The sequence below is a fragment of the Gastrolobium bilobum genome, unplaced genomic scaffold (genome assembly GCF_033153095.1).
Source record: "Gastrolobium bilobum isolate Gb01-03AN ecotype WA unplaced genomic scaffold, APGP_CSIRO_Gbil_v1 utg10772, whole genome shotgun sequence".
Taxonomy (NCBI): domain Eukaryota; kingdom Viridiplantae; phylum Streptophyta; class Magnoliopsida; order Fabales; family Fabaceae; genus Gastrolobium; species Gastrolobium bilobum.
Genome location: NW_026897585.1, coordinates 137,412 through 154,105, shown reverse-complemented (window position 1 = coordinate 154,105; position 16,694 = coordinate 137,412). Strand labels below are relative to the sequence as shown.

At 31.9% G+C, this 16,694-nt stretch overlaps 1 protein-coding gene across 1 annotated transcript; it reads left to right on the top strand.

Moving 5' to 3' along the window:
- Positions 1–1,217: 1,217 nt before the first annotated feature.
- Positions 1,218–2,480, top strand: LOC133308352 (mitochondrial import receptor subunit TOM5 homolog). Its single transcript, XM_061508973.1, has 2 exons — positions 1,218–1,357; positions 2,184–2,480. The coding sequence occupies exons 1-2, from the start codon at positions 1,271–1,273 to the stop codon at positions 2,259–2,261; spliced, it is 165 nt and encodes a 54-aa protein (XP_061364957.1). The 5' UTR covers positions 1,218–1,270; the 3' UTR covers positions 2,262–2,480.
- The last annotated feature ends 14,214 nt before the right edge of the window (positions 2,481–16,694 follow it).

Genomic DNA, 16,694 nt, shown 5'->3' with positions numbered 1-16,694 from the left:
TGCTGAGATGATCTCTTATCTACTTAAGGGGAAAAAAGACAAAAAGATAAAATTGATATGATCAGGTGGAAGCTTTATTAATATATTTTAACTTTAAAAAAAAAATTAAAAAAAAAATTAAAAAAATTACGAAAATGCCATTTGACTGTGTCGGACACGGTCAAATTCGCGTGTCGAAATGGTCAACGTGTCGGAAAAAGTCAACAGCGTGTCCGACACCGTGTCGGAGCGTGTCGCCGTGTCGGAGTGTGTCGGAGTGTGTCGGACCCGACTCTTCCTGTTTTTACAAGTGTTCGTGCTTCCTTGGGTGAGATTGTGAGAGAGTCATTTTATTTGTATTTCTTACTAAAAAGTCTCACGAAATCCACATCAATAGAAAATTCATTAAAATCATAAGATTTTTGAATACCACAGGATTGTTTTTTCATTATTTAAAATCTTGAATGAATACCAACGGATTTGGACTCTAATCGTAGATGATAATAATTTGTTAAAATCCTAATCGAATATCACATGACTTTTTTTTAATCCATTAAAATTATAATTGAATACCAATGGATTTTTTTGTCCAAAAATAATCCAATAAAATCTTTTGAAATCTCAATCCAATACACTCCTTAAAATCCAATCTTATGAAATCTTAATTGTAAAAAAATTCTTTTGGAAAAGTCTTTAAAGTCCCTCCAATTCTAAATAATCTTTTAAAATCTATAAGATTTTTTATCTCAAAAAAATATTTTAAAATCCTAATCCAATACACCCCTAAATCAAATTGATAAAATAACGAGACCTCTCTCCAAAATTAATTACAGAAAATATTGCCAACCATGGTTCTTTTTTATCTGCAGATGGAAACATTAAAGACAAAAATATTCATATTTCAGCAAGAAAAAGAAAAAAGGTTGGATATGTATTCGATTTCCGCTGAATGTATTCTTGGGGAGGGGGCTGAACCTTTAGCCATCACTGTTCCCCCGCACTCCGGATTAGTCCCATAGCCGGCTCAAAGAGTCGAAGCTCGTGGGGATACCGGAGGGAGCCAACTCGTCTCAAAGAGATAATTAAGGTTGAGTAACTCCAAAAAAAAGAAAAAGAAAAAAGAAAAAAGAAAAAAAAAGTGATGTGCTTTTTTTTAGGTTCTTTTTTGGCACGTGTGCACGTGCCAGTCAGCAAAATATATAAACCCTTATCGTGGTCTTCAAAACCCAGAACCCCAACCCTAAATTTCGAAGCTCTCATTCTGGTGCTTTTCGCTTTTCATCTCATATCAATGGCCGACTCTGTGATTTCGATTCAGTACCTCAAAGATTTCGTGAATTCTCAAATCCATGACGAAGAGAAATGGGCCTTCAATGTGGTAATCTCTCTTTCCGTACTCTTGTATTCGATTCGCCCCCAATATACAATGTCTGATTCATTACGGTGCGTAGTTTGATTTGTTATGTCATCAGATCAAATTGCCCCTCTTTTTTTCGGTGAAACAGTAAGAGTGAGAGCAATAGCCCCAATATTTGTTTTTTGAATTTTTACAATTTTCTTATGAAAATCGCAAGCCCCTTTCTAAACTACAGTTAACTGTGTCGTTTTATTGCGAGAAGGAAGAAGCTTGAAAATTTATTTCTTGTGATATGGGTAGCCTTTACTTGCTGCAATAGTGGATTGCCATTTTATTCATCAATGTAATATGGAGAAGTTTCAGTTCTTTTATCAAACTCGAATATCCTGTTTTTAAATTGTTAAACTTAGTTTAGCCTCCTGCTATGTTACTTATACGTATTGAGATCGTTGATCCTCTTCTTATTGCCAGCACCTTAGTGATAAAGTCGTTGTCTTTTAGTTTCATACTGGAATTCGGGTGTTCTCTTATGTGAAACATTATTGGTTGTGATCAGTTTTGCTTTGGAAACTCATATGACAGTGTGCATGATTTGTGACTATTGTGGAAGTTACAGCATAGCCAATTGAACGCAAGAAATTGATTATCCAGGAGTATTGTATAAGGTTACTCATGAGGTTTGTTTAGAGGAATTGCCGTTCCTAAGATTGTGTGTGGTTAATGGGCTGTTTAGTGTTTTTTTACTTAATTTTTATAGGTATTTGTTCATGTTAATTAATGATTATATCTTGAAGCTTGATTTATTTTAGAATGTTTGTTGACTCTCTTTTTTGTTGTTTCCTTGCAGAAATTGCTGCGTGCTGTGGGATTGTTTGCAGGATCAATAGTGCTTATGCGAAATTATGGTGACCTTATGGCAATTTGAAAGTAGAAGAATAATTTGTCTGTAGTGAGCTGCTATTTTGTACTTAAACCGTATTGGTGTATGTTCTCTTTCTGAATCTGAAATGAGTTTTAGCCTATTGATGAGCTGTGAGAATACTTGTCCGAATTAGTCATGTTATGTGCACATTTTCCTTGTGCTCAGATGTTTTGGATATGAAATAACTATTACCGCATTTTTGCATTGACTCAATATATATAGTTTGAAACGAGAGGATGATATATAGATGGTCAAGGGTCAAGATTAGTTTTTCTCTTGCTCTCACGCACTTACGTGATACGCGTACTATTTGCAGTAAGCTCTAAGGATTAGGGTCTAATCTTTTCTGTACCAAATAAAAATATCATATTTACTAGGAAGTTGAGATTTTATTATTATTATTGTTATCTACGAAAAACCAAAGCTATAGGGTCTGTTTGAATTGTATTTTAAAAAAGTTTTTTGATTTTCAAAAAAATTAAATAAAAAGATTTATTCAATAACACCTGTTTTGTAAAAATAATTTTAAAAATTGTAATTATTTTTAATTTTTAGAATCAAATTTAGAGAACATATTTGAGTTGTTTTTGTTATGTGTTTTAATTTTGAACTTTTAAAATAAAATAAAATATGTATTTTATTAACAAAAAATACATAACACAATTAAATAGACCATAATCTCTACCCTAAGGCTACGGGTGAAAGTGGGCCAGCTCAGCCTACAAGGGTTTACGGCCTAGCCTATATTAGGTTAGACTTAGTCTATTACATATAGTCAAATAGAACAGGCTCGGACATTTAAAAAAAATTATTTAGAAAGTAGGTCATAGGTTTATAAGCTTACAAGTTGACTTATGTCACATTATTTATTTTAATTAAATAAAATAATATTATTCATATTAGTACCAAATGATAATAGTTCAGTTGGTGTATGTGAGTTTGAGTAAGCGGTGGAAGGACCAAGGTTTGATCCCCCACCAATACTACCTTTAGGAGTAACATAAGATCTGTACCAACTCTATAGTACCATCAGAATTAACAATTAGTATTGGAGGAAGAGTTCTTGATGCATATCGTTGTAGCTTGGCTGAAGATATATTCCAAGCTTTAATATAAGGTGGAGAGTGACGTAAAAAAATGGTTTGAAGAAAAAATAAAAGGTATAAAAAGATTTTTTGTTTTTAATTTTTTTCTACATTTACAAATTGTTTGCCAACTTATGTAACTTTGGAATTGTATTTGTAGAGGAGAGAAGATGATGAGAAATTTTTGGCTACTACAATCATTATGATGCATTTGTTGAATTTATGTAGTTATTTCAATTTATATAGTATAGATTGATTTGTGGGATCTGATGAAATATATATTATTTAGTTTAAGCATCTTGCTTCTGAAAGTGATTTAAATACAGATTGTGATAAGTTGTTATTCTGATTCTTGATCTTGTTTGAACGTTGAAATTGTGATTTTTGTTTTAACAACAAAATTTGAGTATTTTGTGAAGTGAATTCATGTTCTGTTTGAAAGTTAAAAATTAACAGGCTAACGAATCAGACCAGACCATTTATTTCTTGTAAATGAGTCAGGCTAATAGTTAAATTCATACTATGCTATTGGAGCACATCAAATTAAAATTCATTCAGGTAGACTTAAAGCTTTTTGAATTAAGTTTGACACATCCCAACTCACTCTCACCTTTACTTAAGGGTATCCCCCGCTTCCCAAAGATGAGAGTTTTTAGAACTAAGATATTCATCTCCTATTTGTACATCTCATTTATCTTATCTATACCATGCGTTTGTGCGTGTTTACCTAACTGTTTTTCCAGATATTATCTTCAACACGTTAGTGATCTGGAACAAAGCACCGTTATTACTCAGTTTTGTGAGACACCTGTGGTATGTACGGCATATCATTTCTCTCTATCTCTAGTTGTTTTTTTTGACGCTAAAGACAAATTCACAGCTATTATTGATGAGCGTTAACTAGTCAATTCTATTAAGTTCGCTAATTATATATAAAAAAAGGTTCATACTTGGTTTTAGGCTGTTTTAGTTACGATATAGAGTATTGCAACCCTCGAGCTTTGGGGAAGCTACAAGGAGGATAGAGTTGGAATGTAGTTGTATTTATCTGCAACAAAATAACTAGGATGACCTAGGAACTCTCACCATTTGCTCCAGATTTAGAAATGGTTGCATGAGCTAGGGTGTTCGTAATCCGAAATAGATCGGTTTTAAAATAAAAATATTTGATTCAATTCTTTTGATTTAATTATTTAATCATTCATTTAATTTTGAATTTTTTTTAAATTCAATCCGATTAAATTTAATTTTATTCAGTTTAATTTTAATTTTTTAAAAATCTAAAATTTCGACCATACAAATTACTATTTATATCAAAATAAAAATTTAAGACTTCAAACTAAAATAACTAATAAGTCTTAAAACTCATAAAGTGTTAACATAAATTAATAGACAATAAAAAAACTAAAATAACATAATTTGTTATCAATAACATCCAAGATTCAAAATCTACAAAATAACGAGATTCTAAGTCACAAACTTTTAAAAATAATAAACACATAATATATTGGATCAATTTTCACCAACAAAATCAAAAAAATGATTCAATCCAATTAGAATATGCGAATTTTTCTTTCTTTCTTTCCGTTTTTTGGTTTTTGATTAATTTGATTATCGATTTTTTAGTTTGGTTATCTAGTTTTAATCGATTGATGAAATCCCTAGAATGAAGAATAGACTGTGTGCGGCTTTCATTTTCAGTTTTAATTTCAATTTTTTTTTCTTCACATTATATTATGTTATATGACAAAAAAATCCCTTTAATATTTAAGTTTTTTTTAAATAATGAAATAATTATTTTAGTCTTAAAGCAGCATTTATATTTTGTGAAGAGCTTTTTATGAAAAAGGTTTGTTTTAATGAATTTAGACGCTAATGACGTGGCTCTATACTTTTATTAATAAAACTATTTCTTTCTCCATCATTAACATTTAGACGCTAAGGTGCACCCAATATTTTAAATTATACATTGTTGGTTTGATTAATTTTGCGTCTTTACAGTGAATTTGATGTTTGTATTAGATTAATTTTTAGTAAAAATTTCATTTTTCTTTTCTAAAAGATTTCTGAATGAGATTTTAATAAATTAATCTAAACATACACAAATATTACAATTCTTTTTACAATTTAATCTATTAAACATATAATATGTGATATGCTAATCATACACTCCGCAAAATTAATTCAGACTAAAATTTAACTCTTATACCCTCGCAATATTTCAAAATATTTTAAGGACTTTATTAGTCTTCTTTTACAAAAGATAATTTATCTTATGTTGTAGAGAGAAAATAGGTAGATCCCACCATTACAAGAAAAAAAAAAGGTGGGGTGCGAAAAGCGAAGTAAAAGAACATGAGAGAAATTATCTCATGTAAAAGAAGAGTAATATTTCTCAAATTTTAAAGTTATAACTTAAAGAAGAGAAAATCTATATTCCTTTAAGGGATTAATATTTTTCATATTATACAAGATAATTTTATCTCCTACATATATAAAAGTAAAAAGTGTATAAGACTCGTGATTTCTTTATTTCTCTTCATATGGCTTTATACGGGCCATGCAATTTTTTATATGTATGTAAGAGATATACAATTATTTTTTATAACATGAGAAACATTAATATCTTATATTAAAATGAGAAAAGTAAACAAAATTTATCAATTTTATATGCAATCTCAAAATCTTGAAGACACCTGCCAAGAATTAAGAGAATATTATTTTTCATTTTGTATGAGATAAAATATCTCATATAACACAAAAAAAAGGTGAAGTCTATTTGTTTTCTTTCTTTCTCTTTTCCTTAACTAGTTTTATCTATAATTTTTTTTTATGAGATAAATTATCTCATAAAAATAATATCCCACATATTAATCATGGAAATACAGCTAAACTAAGAAGTTTTCTGACTCATGTCTCAAGAATTTTTTCTTGGGTAATGCTAGTACCCTCGTTTAATGGCATAGGTGTAATGGCACGTCAAATTATTCAAAGTCGAAAGTTTATCACCTATGTTATCAAAAAAAAAAAAAAGTTTATCACCTCGTTGCCACGGTCAAAAAAGCAAAATTATGAAAAGTAAAAATCCACGTCTTTCTCCCTTCCCATCTTCATTTCATTCAGCTCAATTATTTGCCTGTCACGCGTCGTCATAACTTAATCTGGCCCACTTGACTTCAACCTAACACGGCTTTAATCTAAAAACTTAAAATTTGATTATTCTGAAAAATTACTAAAAGTAAATTATAAGTTAGCCACATTAAAAAGATAAAAAAAATATTTTATTTATTTATTTTGGCAATTTTTGACCTAATTTATTCACAAAGATACGACATGAAAAACTAGTATTGAAGTTGATCTATTTTCAAATTTATATCATATTTGTGTTGATAAATATCATGAGTCAACAAGCAAATATGAAAATACCCGCATTAATTATTTTTATAAGTTAAGTTATTTGTGTTGTATTGTATGTGTTAATCTTTATAATAAACTATACATTTTGGTTATTCAAAAAAAAAAAAAAAAAACTATACATTTTGAGGTTTACTAGTTAGTAGTATTATATGATTGTCAACTCATATAACAAACAACATACTTAAAAATTGGCAAATTAATAAAAAACAAAAAAAAATTGGCAAATTATTTATATGATCATAAAATACACGAATCATATTCATATAATTTTTTTTGATATATTTTTAAATTTAAATTTTGTTTATTTTTTTAAAAAAAAAGTCTTACACACACATTCAAGAGATAGGATCCATATAATTTTTTTGCTCTTCTATCCTTTCACTTTCTATCTATTATTGGAAGAGGTATTCCATGCTCCACGAGTAGGTGGTCTTTGTGTTATTTAGTGGGGACAAATTGAGAATTTTGTTAAAAAAACAAGAAAAAAATGAGAATTATTTGCGAAAGATCATGACTTTTTAATTTAGTCCCGGACCACATTAGAAAATTATCTCTTCTTGAATGTATATGTAAGAATTTTTTTTTTGGGTCTGATAAATGTAAAACCCTAATTTTATATTCACATTCATGTTCAATTCATATCTTGTTCCGTCAATTCAAATTATCAACCTCCCTTCTCATCAACAGTTCTGTGTTGCTTGGGTCTTGGTGGAGCTATTATTCTCCCAACCCTGGTCAGAGGCAATTGATTACGAGTGAATTTTCAGAACCACCGTAGTTGGTACATTTTTCCCAAACTGGCAAGTTATTAGGACTTAAGTATTTGGTATAGAAAAAAATTTTATTTGTCCGAGAATCTCAAATTTCAAAAATATGATTTTTATATTTAGTTTACAATAATATTCAAAAATTTAAAAAAATTCAATTTCTCAAAAATTCTACGAAATGTCGCGTACCAAACGGCCCCCGATGTTTCCTTTTGAAATGGTATAAAAATTTACTGATTGTGAAAAAGGAAAGTACGAAATTCGGTACTCTCCTAGTGTTTATTACACGAATCTACAAGGACTAAAATTTTATTTGGATCCCTAAAAAAAAGATGATCTTTATTTTTGTCTCTTACAAAAAAAAATTAATTTTTGGTCCATCTATAATTTTAATTTTTTAAAAATAGAATTTCTCAGAAATTCAATAAAGATCCAATTTAATTCTTAAAAAAAACTAATATGAATATTTTTTTTATAAGAAAAAGAATAAAGACCATATTTTTTTATCAGTTACCTAAAAAAAAAAAAACTGTACTCTATCTATAAACAAGTTCATCTACAATTCACGTGTACTCTGAGCCACAACTTCTTGTCAACCCACTAAAAATTTGTCACTTCAACTTTGGCTCAATTGAACTTGACCTTATTACCCTCAACATCTTTTGACAATAACTTGTTACCCTCGTTCAGGCTCATTAACAAGTAACCTCGTAGGAGAAGACAGTGACAGGAGTTTTAGGTTATGTTTGGGAGTAATAATTGAGAAAGAAAGAAAGTAAGGAAAAAAAAATTATTTATATCTTTCTTTTATTTATGAGTTTAAAAAAAATAATATTTTTTTTTATGTTGCATAAGAAAAGTATTATCTCTTACTCAAACAATAAATAGAAGAGAGAAAAAAATTAGAGAAATTTTTTTGTGGGTTCTATTTGAAAAATGTGAGTATAGAAGATAATATTTTTTTTACGTAACATAAGAAAAATATTACCCTTAAAAAATAAGAAAACTAATCAACTTTTTTTTGTAAAACCCTCAAAACTTCTAGCCTTTAATATCAAAGATTCTCAAATTTAAAGGATATGAGATGAATTTTTAACTCTTAAATAAGAGAAAAAAATATCTTTTATTTTGGAATAGTCACCAAAATGCCACTGTTCACCAACTTTTTTACCTAAATGCCACGCGAACAGTCTTATTTCCCAATCTGCCACCGGGGCAAGCTCGCTACCCGGTGTAGCGAACTCAGTTTGCTGATTTGTCACATTTCTAGTGGATAACAAGTACCAAATTAAAAAAAAAAAGTTTGAAGGTCGCTACATAAAACCAAGTTCGCTACCCCATGTAGCGAACTTGGTGTCCACTAAAAACGTGACACGTCAGCAAACCGAGTTCGCTACACCGAGTAGCGAACTCGCCCCTGTGACAGATTGGGAAATAAGACTGTTCGCGTGGTATTTAGGTAAAAAAGTTGATGAACAGTGACATTTTGGTCACTATTTCCTTTATTTTTCTTTTTTTTTGAATTCTTTTCCTTCCTATTTTTTTAAATTTCCAAACAAAGACTTATGGGCTCCCCGAGATACATGAACCTCTCTCCCTACTAATTAACACGTGGAAATTTCGAAAAGCATTGTCAAATTGCACTCTGTATTTAAAAGCATGAACAAGAAATGTCTCAATCATCTCAGGTCCACTTCTTCATGTTTATGGAAATATTTAATATGCTCCAGGATCACCTAATAATTTGGTGTTCTTTCTAACAACACTAATTTTTTCTTTCCCATTTTACTCCTGTTATTTTTCTTCTTTTTCAATTTTATCCTTCCATTTACACTAAGGGACCACCTAAAAAATGATGGTCCCGGACCACAATAAATTCTCTCCATCTTTATCTCTCTTTGTTACTCTTCGCCAAGCGTGATCCGGGCCTATTTTCTTAGGTGGTCCTTTTTCCATTTTTGGAAAAATGGGCTTCCCTTTGTATCCTTCACTTCTTTAAAAATTCTTTCCAACTCCCTTATCTTTTGCTACTTTTGGAATGGGGGAATATTAATCTTATGTTACATGAGAGTATTATCTCATGTTATAGAGAGAGTTTAAGTGGGGTTCACCATTAAAAAGTAAAAAAGAAAAAAAAAAAAGAAGGGGTGCGATTTTTGATGTGATAGAAAATGAGATAACTACCTCATGTAAAATGAGAGTAGTATTTCCCTTTGGAATGAACCATATGTATAGTTCCTGCCAAGCCCTCTCAGCTCTCTTCTTTGTTTTTCCTATAGTTCAAAACTAACACTTCTGGATGTGAAACTAACACTTCTGGATGTGACATTTGTTCCACAAAATTTGAGCTTGCATTCTGATTTTGACTTTACGAAAAATTGTTATCTCATTCTATATGAAATAACTATTTTATGATATTTTCACATAAAAAAGTGTCCTATCATTATTTTTTTTTTTAATAAATAATGGCTACATTATATTATGTGTATGTAATAAGAGATATTTATCTTCAATTAAACCCTTATTTTATTTACCTTTTCTTTTGCGCTATCTTCTATAATTTATCCTCAGTACTCTTCTTCCTTTTGGGGAGGGAGTTCGTGCAATTTTCATCCGGTATGGTAGATTTTGTAACATTTTAAGGTGACCACCACTCATCCAAATTTTATGTCTAACTTGTTTGTTCATGTTCTTTTTTCAGAGATATACATTCTTCAAGGGTGTTGTTCTGTTCAAGGATTTTTTCAATGGAGGTGATAAACCAGAAGAAAAAAACAACAACTGCTGATCAAATTGACTTATTCATGGTAGAAAGTAATATTAAACTAGCAAGATTTTTTTTATGTCTTTTGCAGGGTGTTGTTTTTGCTGGGAAACCAAACAAAACCAAATTACCCAACAAGTGTGAGCAGATAGACCTCACTCTGAAGCTTTCACCATGCGGTCAAAATGCAGAGGAAAAGTGGCTGACAAGGTCATTAACAATGGCTGGAGCAGATAATGTTCTTCCCTTTGTTCCATCTCTGGATAGGTCTTGCTCACTGCCACTAGAGGCTGTGAAGGGTCTGATTAGGTTTGGGGACTTGCAGACAATGAGAAGAGTGAAGACTAGGAATAGGTTTCTGCTGCGGAGGGTGGCACCAGCAGAACCAGACAAGTCCCTTGCGGTGTCTCCGCCGTTTCCAGCCGGCGCTTAGCAACTTGCTCACTCAGTTGATAAACTCAACATGCTCGCAAATCCTTCTTCGGTTTCACTGCATGAGGGTAATTTCTTTTTCGTTTGTTTGTTAAGCTTTGGTTGTTTATTACTCAATTGAGTTTGATATGATATTGTACATTAAGATAAAAGTATCCGTTTATAATTTTTTTTTTACAAATTACATTAAGTATGATCGATCATACATTCTTGATTGAAGTATCACCGATCATACTTAGTGTAGTTTATAAGAGTTTGTAAATAAAAAATTTGTAAATATATTAATTAAGAATTTCTTCACTCTTAATTAGAGGTGGCAAAGTGGGCGGCCCGCCCCACCCTGCCATCAACCCGCCAAAAAATGAGTCAGCCCTTCCCATTTCGCTTTTGAAAGTGGGCTGAAAAACTTAGCCTGCCCTGTTCCATTGGGCGGGTTGGCTCACCAGCTATTTTATGCTGACCCGCCTCGGACCACTTATGCCCGCCATCAACCCGCCAAAAAATGACCCCGTCCCGCCCCGCTTTTGAGATGGGTTGAAAAACTTAGTCCGTCTCGTTTGTCGGGTTGGCCCACCGAGCCGAGCCCGTTTTGTCGGCTCTACTCTTAATAGAAGTCTTTAATACTCTTGCTGATTGTGGTAGGATGTTAGAATAAAAAAAAACCTTGTGTTTCTGTTTGAATAGCATTTAAAAGATTAAAAAAAAGAAAAATTATTTTCTCATGTTGTTAGAGAGGGTCATGTTGTGAGGTATTGAAATTTGTGTTATTTTCTTTTACTTTTTTAACAAGTAGTAGGTCCCACAATTTATTGTGTCTATGGCACAGAAGATGTTACTTAATATGACATGAGAACACAGGAGCTTTGTAAAAAAATAAAATTCCCAGGTAGAAGTCTCTTTAAGAGACCTTTTGATCTATGATCTAGGGTTATACTTGAATCCCAACTAATCCCCCTTTCCTTGCACCTTATCTTATCCCTCCTCCCTTCACTTCAAGTCTTAGACTTTCTTATTTTGCTAAAAAAAATGAAACTTTTTTCATTCTTTTGAATGCTATTTTCCTCGCCTTCTTTATTTTCTTTTCCCCCTCCAATTTATTTTCAAATTATTTACATCAGTTCAGTTCTTTTACTATTCTGTTTAGGGATGAAATGGGGAAAGATTTGTTTTTGCCTGAGATTGTATATGGAAAGATTTATCTTTGCCAAGGTTGTCTAATGTGAACCTCGTTGGAAATTGGAACTCCTGAAAAATAGGACTTCTTAGTTTACTCAAATGGAAAGCAATCATGGGGAGGGGCAGCCTCAATACCTAAAGCAACAATTACTCTTACACTAAAATAGTGTGGGGAAACCTTGCAAGACCAAAATTTGCTTAGACAAAACTGTCAAGACTTGAGACTAATATTGATGATTTCGTATCCTCCAAAACAAGGTTCATTTACTTTCTCGTTACATGAAAACCCAATTTTATGGATGCCACTTTTAGCACTGATTACCACCATCCGAATTCTTTATTCTATAATGATCATAAACAAAAACTTAACATTTTCCAATTTTACTAATTTCCCCGCTTAATTTGTCTCAAAAGATATTTGCATTTAATTTAAAACTGTTGGAATCGACCCAATCACACACACGATCTTGATTTGAAAAGAGAAAGGGAAGAGAAATTGACACAACAATTTACCCTAGTTCATCCAATGTAGGCTATGTCTAGCTTGTTTGTACTATATTTTCCTTATCGACACTCGTTACAAGTCAGTTAGTTGTCAAGGGGAATATAAATAGGATTTAAAAATCCTAACAAAAGCTATTCATGTGCCCAAACCCAAACTACTAAGAAAAATAAAATACAATAAGTCAGAGGCCTACAACCGTACCAGGCCTCTACGGTCCGAGAATGCGAAGTATAAGTCATTTTCAACAAAAATATTCATAATTTGGGAATCTAGGTGGTGGTTCTGTACATGACTTCTTCATAGCTTCCATTGGTAATTTTGCATCAAAATAGGTCTGTTTGGAGAACTGCATTTCCTTAAGCTTAAAAAACCTTGCAAAGGTTTTTCCTTTAGACATTTTTCACTTCTGAAACACTGGTGGCTTGATTGCAAGTAAATACATAAATAGGAACATATGTTCTCAATAGTGGCGTAGCCACACTTATGCCAGTAGGTGCCTTGTTTTAAATTCTTTAATTTATTATATATAAATATATAATTAACAAAGATTAAATTTATAATTTGGCACCACCTAAATAAATATAATTATATTTATGTTTTTCAATCAGAAAAATAAAACCCAATACCCAGACCCTTTTACCTAACCCATAAATTAAAATCACTTTCAAAACCCTAATTTGTGACTTACAATTGCAATCAGATTTTTTACAACCTTGTGTCTTGCTCCTTTTTTCGTCTAACTTGTTGCACAACTTGCTTGCTCCTACGAGGCTTTGACTGAAATAGCAATGGCTGTGGTTGGCTACTTGGCTTGGGGCTTGGGCGCTTGCCTCTGCAATTTGTATATCTATTAAAAATGTGTTTAGTGTTTTGTGCTTTTAAGAAGGTGCTTGTGTTTTTTTTTTACTGGAAAAGTTAGTGTCTTTTTATATGTTTGCTTTGATATATAATTATTGACAATTGTTCATTTGAATTTTCAATGTTATGTGACATTATTTAATACATAATTTAAATCACTATGCTAGAATTCATAATTAATTTTTTTCCAGATTAATTTGTGTAATTACAATAAATATTTTCATAATTTGATATGTTAAAATTTTTTGGCACCACCTAAACTTTTGGTCTCGCTCCGCCACTGGTTCTCATTTGGCTATAATGTCGAGATAACTTCTGTATGATTGTTTATTCTACTTCATCAATCATGTAGAATGTGCACTTGTGAATTAAGATATGATGGAGTAGAGCAATAATTAAAGCTAAGTATATTTCTACTAGTTTGTTAAATCCATCAACGTAAGTTTAGCTTGGAAATTACTTGCATTTGGATTTTGATTGAACGTTTCTCATGATACATTATAATAATATTACAGGTTATTCTTTCGTTGGTGATACTTAACTCTATTGTCTGCTGATGTTGTTTATACTGAAGGAAGAGCTAGTTCCAACGTCCATACATCACCCATGCAGGAAAATAATTACAAGGTTTCCCCAAAAGCAATGCTTAAGGAAATGTCACACCTTCCCTTTGATACTAATCTTGAGAGTCCAGCCAAAAAGCTTAAACAAGTGAATCCCAATCTTAAAGGTGATGCAATGGAGTTTGTGAGAGAGATGGTGTTGCGAAATCGGCAAGTATACCGTTCGTTTCAAGTAATAAAGTGATAAGTAAAGTATCGTTCTCACGAGGATTAATGCACCAAGTACTAGTTTAACTATTCCCCTTAAGTTGGAAAATAAAATTGGGTTGAGTTGTGAAAGTAATTGATCTTGGAATTTCAAAACAAAATTTAAAAATAATTAAATTTAAAACAGATAATTAATAACAATTAAATTTGAACACATGCAAGAATTAATCAAGAACGTAATAAAATATTGATAGAAATTTGTATAAATGATGTAGCCTGGATGCACTTCACCTCCGATCCTCCCTTATATTCCTATATTGTATTTTATAATCAATTACTTCGTTTGTTCTGACAATTCATTATTTCCCTATAAAATAGTTGAACCCTAATGTCTTAGTGATTTTAACCCTTTAACCCAATCAGAATCCTAATGTCTTAGTAATCCTTCTTGAATTAAGCATTAAGCAAATGAATTATGAGTCTGCAATTTATGTAAGCTTATGTCTAGATCATACACAAATTGTTATTCTACCCTTGTCCAGACTAAAACCCCAATATGTCTATTGTGAATCCTAACCCTCAAAGCCCTATAATTTAGAGTGATCAGTTCTAAACATGATATGAAAAATTAAACCAGGTAGAAAAAAATAAACTATCTAAATAACTTATAAAATATCAATACAGAAAATATAAAGGATTTACATCGGGTTCGTGATCCTAACTACAAAAACAAACTAGCCAGACATAGCTGGCTTAAACAAATTAAAAGAATAAAAAGAATTCATGAGAACAATAAAGAAAAAGAAGGAGAAGAAGAAGAAGGATCAATGATCTTCAGTCTTCAACTCCTTCGGAATCCTGATCTCCAGCGTGAGCCTCCAAAAATTCTCTCAAGCCAAAGATTGTTTGTCTCTGAGGTCTGAGTCTCTATTTATAGAGTTTGTGACCTTGTGTAGAAATCTTGATCAAATCTTCATCATATCTCTTGGTCCAATCTCCCTCTGATATAGTTTGATATAAGCTTGAAAAATCACCACGTGCCTCCCGCGCTACTAGCGTGAATCCCACGCTAATAGCGTGGGAGTATTGTTCTTGATACAGGAGCTTGGCGCTACTAGCGTGGATCCCACGCTAATAGCGTGGGAGTTTTGTTCACAGTTCTGGAAGTTCACGCAACTAGCGTGGTTCCCACGCTGTGAGCGTGGGTTGCAAGAAAGTCTGGCGCAACTAGCGTGAGTTTTTACGCTGTGAGCGTGGATGTCTCGGGATGAAATTTAATTCTGGCGCTACTAGCGTGAGTTCCACGCTAGTAGCGTGGGGCTTCAGCTTGGAAACTTCAACTTGGGCTTCTTTTTGTCCTGTTTTCCTACAAAAGCAAAATGAAATCAGTTGCGTGATCTCTGATTGAGATTTATCAAATTATCAGTTATTCTAGCCCTTTTTATCCGGGATTGATCAAGATTTTTTCTTTTTTTGGATTAAATTTATATATATGCTGGAGGCATATCAGATGCATAGCGTGACTACTACTGGAGATGGCCCCAATGGGAAGAGAATAGAAGGGCTTCTATACAATTATAGGAGAGATCAAGTGTGTATTGTATGTGTCTGCCATGGCAGCTTCCTCTCTCCAGCAGAATTTGTGATGCATGCTGGTGGCAAGGAAGTGGCTAATCCCATGAAACACATCACTCTTTGTTCTAACTCATTTTAGATTAATGGATGAGATGGACCTCCCTTTATCACTCACCCCTTTTAGAATTTCTAGAGGAAGCAAAGAATCCTTACTTATCTTCAAAAAAAGGTTTATCCAATTTGTTATCCTTCAATTCAGTGTCACTGCCAGCTTTCGAATTAGTGTTAGGGTCGTTAAAACTAGACCGGAGTACAGTTGAACAGGTTTGCTAATAAATTGGATACTTAGTGTGGTTAAGTCTTATAATCAAATTGATTATGACTGTTTTAAAATTCTGTTTTATTTGGTTAAATAAATTGACTATTAATACATTTTGAATAAAATTCAAACATATTTTTTATATGAATAAAACTACTCTCATGTCGTTGGAGAGTAGTTTTCTTTTTTATACATCCATCAATTTTTGTATAATTTATTTTTTGTTTTTTATAAGTGAGTGGGATTCATTTATGGTTATATCTATGGTAGGAGAAAATTACTCTTCCACGTCATGAGATTAGTAAAACTTTTTTTTATATATTTCAAATTGTTAAATGTAAGTTACTTTTATAACTTCGTTCAATTCCACCAATCAGTTTATATGGTTGAACAGAGAGAGTGAATTACCAGCCCCTATGTATTTGGAGAAGGCCACGATGCACATTATCGGAGAAGGCATGATACTTTGGACTTCTCTTGGAGTGGCATCTCTTGGAGAAGGCCACAACATTAGGCTTGGAATAGGAAAAAAAAAAATTATCCGAAAATCTTGATTTTCATAAATATGATTTTTACATTCAGTTTATAATAATATTCGAAAATTAAAAATTTAAAAAAATTCAATTTCTCGAGAATTTGGGAGAATACTGTGTACCAAACGCCCCTTTAGATAGTTATGCCGATCTATAATTAGTTATGCTACTTTGGACTTTGACTGATTTATTTATGAAGTATTGTTGAGGAAGATATTGATAAATTTACTTCAAT

Excerpts from the sequence above, each read along its gene's own strand:
- LOC133308352 (XM_061508973.1), top strand. The coding sequence starts at position 1,271 with ATGGCCGACTCTGTGATTTCGATTCAGTACCTCAAAGATTTCGTGAAT. Across the intron at positions 1,358-2,183 it reads AGAAATGGGCCTTCAATGTG|AAATTGCTGCGTGCTGTGGG; the intron begins GTAATCTCTCTT and ends GTTTCCTTGCAG.